Below are 12694 nucleotides of genomic sequence, written 5' to 3' on the forward strand. Positions count from 1 at the left end.
GAGACAGAAAAGGTGAAAGGTTTCCTGCTGAATCATCAGCTAGGAAGGTGCTGCAGCACGTTTGGCAGGGATATTTTGATGAAACACAGGTACCCCCCCCCCCCCCCCCCACCCCCCACAGTCTCCACACATCAAATCCATTAGCAGCCCTGAACGTAAACAGTGCGGCTCTGACCCATCACCTCCTGTCAGAGAGGAGCCGAGAGAGGAAGAGATTAACCCGTGAAGATGGAGAATTCACCAGATTGACAAAGAGATCTGAAGCAGACGGTGTTTCCTGATGGAGCCATGCACACCTTGAAGAGATATCTTACGTGTTTACCCTTCAGCATTTAGTGACAGCGATTTAGATTTTATGCTTTAAGTTTGAGTTGATGTAAAGCCAGGTTTGTTTTATTGTACTGAGGAAACGAGAGCCCATCCTCACACTCGGAAGAGAACACTAAAGGTTTTTTCAGACCGAAAGTGACTCCAAGTATGAAAACATAAAGTCACTGCAAAGACCAGAGACACTAGTTTAGTTTCAAATATAAAAATCATGATGTTTATTAATAACTGCATCTGTCAAACTGAACTCCTGTCCATCCGTACAAACGAGAGGCAGCTGGACTCGTTGGTTTTCAGATCTTTTTCCTCCTTTTTTTCTCCAGTGGGAGCCGACCACAGAGCAGCTGTGCTTCTATATGATGGTGCAGTTTAACGCTGGCAGGGAGGATTTCTTGGTTTAACAGTCAAACATTTCTCCTCCATGTGAAGTCTGCTGGTGTAGCTTTAAAAGAATCCTGCACGTGTGGTCAGGTTGAGGCCTCTGGTCACTGAGGCGGAGCCCTTCATTCTCAAGCTTTTGTTTGTTTGGTAAACACTGTACAGGACCTTCTGATCTCCATCAAGCTGGATGCAAAGGCATGAATTACAGAATAACTCGGAGAGGAACGGAGAGGCGGCTCCAGGGCAGCGCAGCTCGTGTTGTGACTCATACTTTCCCATCTGCTCTGTACGGTATAATAACGGCACCGCTGGAAATAGAACTACAGCATGTATGGTTAGAGTTTGATGGCTTAGGTCTGGCACTGACTTGTTTGTCTCTGTTATGATCCACATTCATAAAAAATCAAAGAAGTCTTTGTTGATCATGAAAAAAGCTGAGTGATAATAAAGCATGAAGGAAGAGTCAGCTGACGCCGTGTGCTGTGACTCTGCTCTGTTTCCAGATCAGATCGGCAGGAACCCCGGCCTGCAGGCCATCTGGGAGGACGAGAAGCAGAGGAGGAGAGAGAAGAACCAGGCGTCCCAGATAGAAACCCCAGAGTCACAAGGTGAGAACGTTCACAGTACAAACTCTGTTCCCGTCTGAACTCTTCAGAGCAAAGACACTCTTTCTCTTCAGTAGTTAGTTAGCACTGATTTATCTCAAAGGCTGCTGGTAGAAATGTTGTCACAAGATTGTAGATACCAGAAACATACATGATGTCATAATTCATCTTTTTCTTATTGTCAACAAGATTCCTGCAAAGGTCGGCGTTACTTATGTGTTGTACTGTGTCTTTAAATCTCCTGACTTCCCCGAGCTCCTCGGATCATACTGAGAAAATAAACCATCAGCCACAAATATACAGTGTTCATTTTTTAACAAATTACGCTTTTTTTATAACATTTTTGCCATTTATCGGAAAGTAACACTTGTCTAAAAGATTTATAATGAAGGGAAGATGGTCACTTGACTGGAAAGTAACTGCGCGTGAACGTGCATCACCGCTTCACTATCTGGAGAGTGATAATGTTGGTTGTAATCCATATAGCGCCCTCTGCTGGTGAAAGAACTGCTAGTGTAACACAATGTATACTCAAATGAAATGCTTTTTGATTGGTGAGTAAATCTAGTAACATCGGCACATATCTGAGATAAAATTAGCCGATACCGATAGTTACTGGATATGCTAATATCGGCCGGTATTATCGGCTTGGTGATAAATCGGTCGGGCTCTAGCGTTGGATTAGAAGCATCTCTGTGGACAATGTTGCTTGGCACGGTACAATTCCGCTGAGACTTGTGTGAGTGCGCCCTTCAAGTTTTGACAGCGTTTGAAGCTAATTTAAATTCTTGTCTGACTTGATGAATTGTTTCCCCCTTGTTTTGACGATCGTTAGCTTGTTATAACATCTGTCTTAGTTTAGGTGTTAAGCACTGTTCACGTGGAAGACAGCACTGACGTTTTCCATGACCACACACTCAGAGAATCATCAATTTTACAAAATGTCACTACTGCCATCTCAGACTGCCTTTTTAAGCCGCGATACTTACGGCCCTGTGACATTTCTCCTTCAATCTGAATGTTGTGGAGGCGTAATGGTGGGATGAAGTGATCCCCCCTCTGTGCTGTATTTAGAGGTAGTAACAGAGGGCATTGCAGGGGTGAGACAGGATCAGCAGAGACAGCGGGGGGAGTGCAGCTGTGTGTGTGTGTGTGTGTGTGTGTGTGTGTGCATGTCTGACTGTGTGTCTGCTGAGACACTGAACAGAAATGAGAATTCACAGACTGGTACACCAATATATTCACACTGTTGCAGAATCAAAATAAATGTATAAAGATGTGAGGTGGCTGAGCTTAGTTAAATAATTTTTTGGCGTAAACGGCCGTCCAAAAAGAGCTAATGATGTGTGACTGGTGACATGATTTAATCTTCTCACCACAAAAAATATACCCTCTGAGATGTCATGGAAACAAAGTGACAGATGATCTAATCTGCTGTGTTGTTCATCACAATGTGTTTGCTTCTGCATGTCAAGACCGACGTACAGATACTCTGATTTCCCAGCTCTGAGAAGTTTACAGAGAGGAAAAGAAACTGTCCTGGATCTCACAGAGATTTCACTTTGAATCACAGAAACTTTCCAAACAGCTCTGGTGTGTTTAACTTCATCTAGTCCCGTTTTAGTGTTGTGATTAAGACTCCACAGAAACGACAAGCGCCCTTAACCCTGATTACTGACCAAAATGTTTTCATTAGAGCCAAGAATGTGACGCCTAGAAACACTCTTTTCATTCAGTCTGACAGTTCCCAGCACTATAAATAAAAAACTGCTTTATTGAAAAAGTCTGTGTGATGTTTTTACAGATCGAGGGAGTGTCACTTCAACCGAGAGCGAGCAAATCTTCATGAGGAGATTCAAGGAGATTCTGAAGGAGAACGAGTTTGACGTGTAAGTCCTTTGTCTTTCCTTTTGATCTATTGTCGGCTTGACAGTTTGGGGCGGGAGTGACGGGACTGGGCAGATGTTTCAGGACATACTAGATCTGAAAGTCATCAGCGGACAATGAGGAAGGTCTGAGCAGCTGGCAGAGAAACAGTGTTTGAATATGAGCACAAGATGCTGCCAGTCAGTCCTCAGTTCACCCCACGTCTAACAGCCTCATGTAAATATTTTTGTTCCTCTTCCTAGTCTCTGTTCTCAGCTTAGTTATGTTATTGTATCACGTCAAATGTTTCACAGCTCGGTCCATCAGTTTGTTCTTCAGACTTGTTAGTTTTCTTTTTTATGCTTTGAGAAGAGCACATTATAACTTATGTGTTGTTAAAAGCACCAAATTCTGATAAATGGAGCTACCGTAAAACTTCTATTAGTTCCTTCAGTCCATGAAATGACGCTGCCTTTGTTTGGGATAAACGTCAGAACGAGACGGGCCTTTCATTATATTCAAACAAAACTTGTGCACAGCGTTGATTGGCGAGACTATGAAATGTCTTGAAACAGGGCTTAAGATACTAAAACTGTTTTAAGGAGCAATATGTTACTCTGACACCTAGTGTTTAAAATGGGTACTGCAGTCCAAATTCAAAACACTGGAGAGAGCTGTCCCCCCCCCCCGTTGCCATGTGGTGGACACTGAAGCTTCAGTGTTTATCCAGCTCTGTATGGGTCTGTAAACCTTTCTGTGTTCTAACCTCTCTCCATTTTTCAAAAGCATCTCCAGTATTGATCCTAGTTTGATCATGTTTCTGCTCGTGGAGCTTATTAGAAACATGCAGAGGCTTTTTAGGTCGAGTACAATCACTTCTATCTGAACCACTTCTCTTGCCCGCTTCCATCACTGCAACACTTGTTGACCTGATAACTGCTCTCATATCTGGCAAACTGAGGGGTGTCCAAGGGTGTGTGGGGGGGGGGGGTTGCCTTAAAACCGCCTACCTGCTCTGGTCCAAACAAATCCAGAGCATTCAGGACCAGAATCTAAAGTTAGAAGGAGGACATACTGACTGCTGCATTGTTGTCAGAGAAGCCAGCACTTCAACACAGCATGTTTCATTAATGTCTGATCATATAGTAAGGTACCTTTATCATTTCATTAACTGAAGCTCTGAGACGTGGAGGGAGTTAAAGCCGCGGGTTTAAGACATAGGAAGCAAGGACGGAGAAAGTGAAACAAAAACAGATGTAGCGAGGGGAGGGGGGCAGGGGCAGGCCTAGTGAAGAAATAGGGGAAGGAAAGAACCCCCTCCCTTCCACACCCTCCTCCTGCTACTCCCACGATGTACAGGCATTTCCTGTTATAAATAAAAGTACAGTCAGCTCGGCAGCCTTGTATCAGATCCAGATGGCTCCTATTCACGAACCTCTGATGTGAGACAGGAGCAGAGGAGAGGGGAGGAAGTGTCGTGGGTGAGCCTGCCTCCCTGCCTCAGTCCCCCCTCTTTAAATACTCACACAGTCTGTCACTGCCCGTGTGGCTGCTTTCTTTTACTCTGATATGCACAATGCTGATTCTCAAGGACTCACTCAGCGCTCAAGGCTTTGTTGGAAATTTCTCATTTTCTCATTAATGTGTTTTACAGTCTTCCTTTTGCTTCACAAAAACATCTTCAGTACTATTTATAAACACACTTATTCTTTTAACCCAGCACACCAGGGCACATTAAATGCATTTTGAAGAAGGTTTTGTGATTCACAGAATAATTAAGTATGTTTTCACACCATCCTTCAGATTCTGGGTCTTTCCTCACTCTGCAGCTGAAACACAACGCTGGTAGTGGTAGTTAGCACTTCAACATAGCATGTTTCCTTAAAGGTCACATATTATCCTCTTCTTCCACTTTAAATAAGTCTCAGAGCTCCCCAAAACATGTGTGTGAAGTGTCTTGTTCTAAATCCACTCTGATCCTGTATTTGATCATGTCTATAAACCCCTCTATTTCAGCCCTGCTCAGAACAGGCTGTTTCTGTGTCTGTACCTTTAAATATGTAAATGAGCTGTGTCTGACCACGCCCCCTCTCTGGAAGGACTTGGGTGTCTCTGGCTTTCTCGCTCCATGTCCTATTGTTTACAGTGAGAAGGCAGACTCAGAGGGCAGAACAAACACCTAGCTGTGGGAGTGTCACCCACCTGGGGGAGGGGTTACTGCCCTTTGTGATGTCATGAAGGGAAAATCTCCAAACAGCCTGTTTGAGCACACATTTACTGAAAAGTGGAGTAGGGAGAAGACGGAGAGGATGGACTTTTCTCAACCAGCGTTTCTTTTTCTGTCTTTATGTTTAGAATCCTGAAAAACTAAATTATCCAAAACGACTTCTTTAGACCACAAAATGAGTCGTTAAGAAGACAGAGACCACTCAACATTTGGCAGGATCATTTATTTCTCAGGATTTTATCACGTTGGTGTGCTCACTGCATAGTTTTGAATCATCACAAGAAGTGGGAAGGTGCATCTATCTATCCATCCATTAACTATACCGCTCCAAACACAAAAGCTTCTGTTTGACGGACTCTTTCTATTTCACCCTACTCAGACTCCCCTTCAGCGAGGGGGCGTGGCATGGAAGAGAAATGTGTTAATCGCTGCAGTAATCTCCCGACGCCTGCCAGCCTCCCTCCCTCTCTCCCTCTCTCCCTCGTCGCCTCTAAAGTCGTTAAGATAGCAGACTAATTAAGAGACAGGCAGACAGTGGCACGTGTACGCTGACTCTCCAGAGGCCTTTTCCTCACACGGCTCAACAGAGCAAAGTCTCTGAACGACAACCAGGCTGCAGGAAAATCTCGCTCACTGTCAAACTGACATCAGAGGCTGGAGAGGCAGCTGGATGCTTACTGAGTAAAGGCATAAAAAATAACCCACTGATTTCAGATGTTTGATCATCAGCTCTGGAAATCATTCACAATTCAACAGGCGTGCTTCAGGTTGAGTTTCTCAGTGAGGACAGAGAAACCTTTAGTTTATTTAAGTTTTAAAGTGACTCAAGGACCAATCTGTTAGAATGAAATGATAAAAGTATCTTACTATATGATCAGACATTAATGAAACATGTTGAAGTTCTGTCTTCTCTGACAACAATGCAGCAGTCAGTATGTCCTCCTTCTAACTTTAGATTCTGGTCCTGAATGCTCTGGATTTGTTTGGACCAGAGAAGGTAGGAGGTTTTAAGACACCCCCCACATAGTGCTGGGCGATATGGCCTAAATTTGATATCACAATATTTTTTTGCCTAATGTCGATATTCGATATGACTCGATATTTATCGTATTAAAGTTTATAAATGTAGCCTATAAAACTGAATTTCCACTGTATAAAAAAAAGATCACTGGCCCGACCATTGTAAAAATAACAGTTACCAGTTTACTCTTGAACCATTCTGATGCAAAAGTCAATAACAACTTTTATTTAATTAATTGAGCTCTAATTATAACAATGTTTTGTATTTTTCTTATATTTATGTGCTCATGTTTATTCACCATGCTGCTAACTGTAAGAGTCTATCTGATATTAATATGAGGCTGTGATAGAGCTGGAATCTCTCCTTCTTTCTTCTCTGTGAGAAACTCTTCATCCTTAGATCTTTACTTCAGGATGTTTTGTGAATAACTTTTATCTTTACCATGATCTAGTCTTTAACTTTAACGTGTTCCAGCTCCTCCAGCTGTCTGTCACTGTGGCTGAAACTTTTTTCCGTTCAGTTTTCGTCATGCCCTGCTGTCACTCTCACGGTTTTAAAACCGTTTTACCAAACGTGTTTTGGTAGAGAAAATCTGAGCTAAAATCTGTGTGCGAGTGTACAATTCGAGTGTAGCGAGCGCGCTCGAGGGAGTGACAGCAGTGAAGCCGCCAGCTGAACGTGCAATCAGCTGGACTCTGTCAATCATTCATCCGGGCCAGCGGGACAGTTATAATGTCGAGCCCTGCGTTATGTGCCCTTTTTTTGTAAGTAATTCGGCCTCGCTCGCATCTTTCTCCTCCGTGTTGGTCGCTTACAAGAGCGAGGCTACTCAGCGGCAGGAGTGGAGTCTCCTCCGTCCTTTCGTCTCCGAGCAACAGGCGCTGCTGCGGAAATCTCACGGAGCAACAAAATATCGCGAGAAAAATTTGAAGTAGTTTAAAAAATTAAATCAATGTTCCCTTTTCCATATCAAGCATTAATTAAATATTGATCGAATCGAGCTTCACGATATATCGCCTAGCATTACCCCCACACAGCCGTTTTGGATGCCCCTCGGTTTGTCAGATAGGAGAGCAGTTATCAGGTCAACAGGTGTTGCAGTGATGGAAGTGATCAAGAGAAGTGGTTCAGATAGAAGTGATTGTACCCGACCTAAAAAGTCTCTGCATGTTTCTAATAAGCTCCACGAGCAGAAACGTGCTCAAACTAGGATCAATATTGGAGATGCTTTTGAAAAATGGAGAGAGGTTAGAACACAGAAAGGTTTACAGACCCATGCAGAGCTGGATAAACACTGAAGCTTCAGTGTCCACCACATGGTGACCTGTGTGAGCATCCACTCTAGAGAGGAGGGAGGGGGGGGCAGAGACAGCTCTCTATAATGTTTAGAATTTGGACTGCAGTACCAACTTTACACACTAGGTGTCAGAGTTACATATCGCTCCTTTAACACTGCCCAGGTCTTATAATTGATGGAGCAGACAGAATGAATAATAGTTTATGTTAAAGCGGCAGAGCTTGGCAGCACATCTCTACTTCGTTTGGAGGAAGTGCAGTGTGAGGATTGTTCCAATATGCAGCACCTGTGTGTCTCAGGTGTTGTTTTTTATTGTCTCTCAACAATAGGACAGACTTTCTTTTGAGCAATGGCTCAGAATCTGTGCAGCTTCGCTCGTCGATCCACACAGAAGTCCTTGCTTTCATGCAGCCTGTGCTTTTATCGACTCCTTGAATTAACAGGGGAGTGGATTCAAAACCTGTTCAAGGCATTTTTTTATATTCGATGGTCTGGCACATTGTGGGAAGTAAACCTAGTAAAAAAAAAAGGTTTCTGTGAAATCTGTTCCACTCTCGAGTGACGGCCGCCAGCCTGGTCTACATTTCAATATTTCAGAGTCACTAAGTGGAGGGTTGCTAGGCGATGCAACCGGGCAGCATGGGTGAGGGAGCGTGATAGGCAGCTTGTTGCTCTGAGCGATCTGGAGGGAAACAAAGCCAAAGTTGGCCGTCTGCCCATTTTCCATTCATATTCCCTCTCCTACACTCACACACACACACACACACACACACACACACACACACACACACACACACACTGGCCAGACTAAAGACTCTCTCCACACACGTGAAGCCGACCACACATACAGCACCTCTGTGTACACACACAGAGTGTAAACAGAGCTCTTCCCCTGATTGAGACCCGCAGTAAAGAGACGCTAATGAAACATGACGGCATGAGGGCAGATACCAGAAGGTCCTCTGCTTTCTGATTCAGGTAAATGCCAAGCTCACAGCGCTGGCTGCTCATGCTCATAAAGGGAAAATGACTCCATCAGTTCCCTGCAGATGTAATGCCATGGATATACCGCTGATGCTTGGACCTGATCTGTTAGCTCCTGATGCCTCCAAGCAGCTTCAGGTTGTCTGTCCTTCCTCCTGAACGAGGAGGTATTATATTATAATCCAGACAGGATGCTTTCTAGCTGTCAGACGTCTTTTGCTGGGCTCTCATTCCGTGATGCCAATAATTACATTTACAAAGTTTTACTTACTTCGTGGTTAACTTCCTATCCTCCTAGCAAGCTAATGCAACAATGTCCACGCGTGCCAAAAAGTGCAGTCTCATAAAGATAAAGATAGTGCAGACTCCGACGAGATAAATGTAGCACCGAGTGGTCACCAGTTATCAAACAATGCCGAGGTATAAACGGTCTGATTTAAGCTGTCATTATCATGATAAAAAAAAGAAACGATCTGTATCTTTGTCTTTACCTGCTCAGGACTCAGAGTTTGTCTGCTGGTGATGGAGACGATCAGGAGGACTTCCCTGGCGATCTTAGTCTTCATTCTGACCTCCTGACCTCTGAGGGACTGCCGTGCACGCTGGCTAATGCTGTGGAGGTGCACAGGGATTGGCAGCCAGGTAAGGAAAATCTACAACTCAAAACATGTGCCGCTTGTGCTGAAGTGTAGTTGAGATTTTTAGCTCAAATATAATCACCACGTTGGTGTTTATAGCAGATAAAAAAATGCTGTGGCTACTATCCATGTTTCCCATTTCTTCCTTTTGTCATAATTTATGAATCAGAAAGCATTTTAAACTATAAGCTGCGTTTGTTTTCCTCCTCTTTAAATGTCCCTGCTCCTGTGACTGTGTGGCCGGCTGGAGAAGTAGCTGTTAAAAGTGACATTTGTTTTCTTGGCTCCAGCTGTGTACAGGGTTTTAAAGTGTGGCACGCGGTGATTAGCATTAGCCTAATCTGCTGGCACTCTGTCTGCCAAGTCCCACACCAGAGCACCGTGGCTGCCAGGGACAGGAGAGACACACACACACACACACACACACACACACACACACACACACACACACACACACACACACACACACACACACACACACACACACACACACACACTGACCTCATGAATCACTGTAGAGTCCCTGTTGTTCTGCCGTGTGTGTGTGTTGATGAACCCGTCTTCTCAGATTATCTCCCTAAAGGTCTGTCTGAGGTGTTACATGTGATGCTAACAGCCCGCTTCTCTTCTCGTCCAAGAATCTTCCATCAGGAGCAGTGGAAAGATCCCAGAGGAGGCCGTCGTGGACGAGGAGGCCATCTTGAGTCTCCTGGAGAACAGTCAGACCTTCCTCCCTCTGTCCCAGACATCCAACCACTCCACACTGTTAGGTATGTGAGCTCCCTCGCTCAATAAAAAACCTCCTGGCTGACTCTTTGTTTTCTATCTTTGTGTCAAAAAAGCCTCATTTGTTGTCCTTTCATTCATTTATTTTGATTTTTTTCTTGACTTTTACTGAATGAAAACACAATGAGGGACCAAGCCTGCATGCTTAAGGAGTAACAGGTGGATTTTATTAGAGTGGGTTTTAGTCCCCCCCCCCAAAAAAAACACCTGATTTACACAATATATGTTATAAGTTATTTTCTCATATAAGGGCAAAATAGACTTTACCATGATTTTTCTAACAATAACTGCTAAATTCAACCAGATGCGTGTCTGGTCTGTCTCCGCCCTGTCACTGGATCAGAGCTTATTTCACTTCAGTCAATGTGTGAGCGGCTACTGACTCCGCTGCTCTGCGTCTCAGACAGGGAAGAAATATTTTTGTAAAGGAGCACAGCGCATCAATTTATCACAGAGCAGATCGAGCCGGACAGGAAGTCAGACAACCAAACAACATTAAAACATCCGGTTATATTTTCAGAATAAAACACTGTTTTTGACGGTTGGGAACAATAGCCATACACATCTTATTATCTTGTGCTGGTTCTGAAATGACCACGGGAACTTCTTGGTCTTGAGACTCCAGCTGTCTGCAGTGCTGCTTTGGCTGCACTCTGTAAATTCAGCCTGCACAGAGAACTGAGCTGACACACAATGCACACATATCTTGTGAAACTTTCTTGTAAAATGTGTCTCTAGTCTGTCTGCCAACCCCCCCCCCCCCCCCACAAAGATAAAGACTCGTAAATATATCTTTTTTCATTAGAATGTACCATCCATTATGTACTGTACCTGTGCCTTTTACATTCTTGTATTTGATCTTATTTATACTGTCTTGCCCAAGTCCTCACTTGTTCTGTGTTTCTTGTAAAACAAAAATGAAAAATAAAGTATAAAAAAAAAAAAAAAAAGAAAGACGAGGGTTCAAATGTTTTTGAGCGTTAATATATTCAGCTTTTTGATGTAATGTTTTCTGTTTGTTGTTTTTGTGGGACTGCAGACAGCAGCCAAGACCACGCCATCATTGACCTGCTGGCTGGCCTGGAGGACGACGGTTTCCGCAGGACCCCCGTCAGGCAGAACTCACAGTCTCAGTCACTTCCTGGCGCTCGGAGCTACAACTGCAACAGTGACGAGGAGGAGGCGGAGCCAGAGCTGGAGAGGGAGGAGGCCGAGCTCAGTGTGATGATGTCACAGCGATGGGACAAAGAGCCTACGGAGAGCTCATCCTCACAGAGGCAAGTTTGTGTCCACTGACCAGAAGTTTAAATCATGACAATGAGAAAATGATCCGTTAGTTTGTATGGAGTGCACATTTTCATGTTTTTTCCCCCCCCTTCATCGACATTTGATATAATATGAATAAAAAAAATATCAGAAAACGACGTCATTAGAAGATTAGACGATTCTATGGTTAATGTGTTTAAAAAAAGATTAATATGAAGGTATACGTCTTCTAACGATCCTCTCTGTATAATGATTTCAGAATCTTTGGGATGGGATCAGATCTGATCTAATATCAGTATCGGGTCCGATATGGTTGTAAATAACAAATCAGTTAAGGGCAACGTTTGGCACGTTACTGAAAAATGATTAGTATGTGAGAATAACAATGAGAGTGCACAATGCAGTCTGCAGTCGTGTCCACAGTAGCGTTGTCTGGGCTTAGTTTAATCTGTGCATCCGTCTTTCCTGTGCATGCAGACTCGGTGTGAAGGAGCCAGAGGAAGGCTTCAGTGACGAGCAGCAGGAGTCCTCTGACGAAGACATGGACTGGAGCGGGAATAACTCTCTGTTCGCCAACCTGTCCATCCCACAGCTTGACGGCGCTGCAGACGAGAGCAGCGGTGAGTCGTCTCACGCTGAGACCTGCTGAGACAGCACTTGAGTGTCAGTCTGCTTTGACGCTTATCTTTCCCTCCCTGCTGCTTCATGTTCCATCAAGGATATCGGACCAGCGATCTGACGGCAGCTGCACAACAACTGTTTGAGTTGAAGCTAGTTTGTTGCCGTTTGATCTAATTCGATTATGAGGGAGCTGTGATTTAATCTGGAGCTAGAAGCTAGGACTCTAATTGATTTCCTGTGGTATTATAAATTAGCTCTGAATACATTTTACCGTGGCTGTGAAGGCAGAGTCTTTTACTAAGAGGAAGTGAAGAACTTCTCTCCTGGTCATCATGTGTGTATTTTATCTACAGTGGAATTAGCCTCATGTTTTAAAGGTCACATATCATGCTAAAATACACTTCACCATGTTTCTCTAACACTAATATGTGTCCCTAATCGTCTAAAACCCACCAACAATGAGAAAAGTCCATCCTCTCCGTCTTCTCCCTGCTCCACTTTTCAGTAAATGTGTGCTCAAACAGGCTGTTTGGAGATTTTCCTGTCATGACATCACAAAGGGCAGTAACCCCTCCCCCAGGTGGGTGACCCTCCCACAGCTAGGTGTTTGTTCTGACCTCTGAGTCTGCCTTCTTACTGTAAACAATAGGACATGGAGCAAGAAAGACCGAGACA

At 44.0% G+C, this 12694-nt stretch overlaps 1 protein-coding gene across 1 annotated transcript in view; it reads left to right on the forward strand.

Annotated features, from left to right (window-relative positions):
* The window catches only part of rev3l (REV3 like, DNA directed polymerase zeta catalytic subunit), a 75634-nt gene that overhangs the window by 37343 nt on the left and 25597 nt on the right, over positions 1-12694 (forward strand). The window contains exons 7-12 of the mRNA XM_061051264.1: positions 1212-1316; positions 3118-3202; positions 9208-9350; positions 9985-10116; positions 11172-11409; positions 11876-12018. Of these exons, the coding sequence (XP_060907247.1) occupies positions 1212-1316; positions 3118-3202; positions 9208-9350; positions 9985-10116; positions 11172-11409; positions 11876-12018 (846 nt within the window). The remainder of the gene's footprint in view (positions 1-1211; positions 1317-3117; positions 3203-9207; positions 9351-9984; positions 10117-11171; positions 11410-11875; positions 12019-12694) is intronic.

This window comes from Labrus mixtus, chromosome 12 (genome assembly GCF_963584025.1).
Source record: "Labrus mixtus chromosome 12, fLabMix1.1, whole genome shotgun sequence".
Lineage (NCBI taxonomy): Eukaryota > Metazoa > Chordata > Actinopteri > Labriformes > Labridae > Labrus > Labrus mixtus.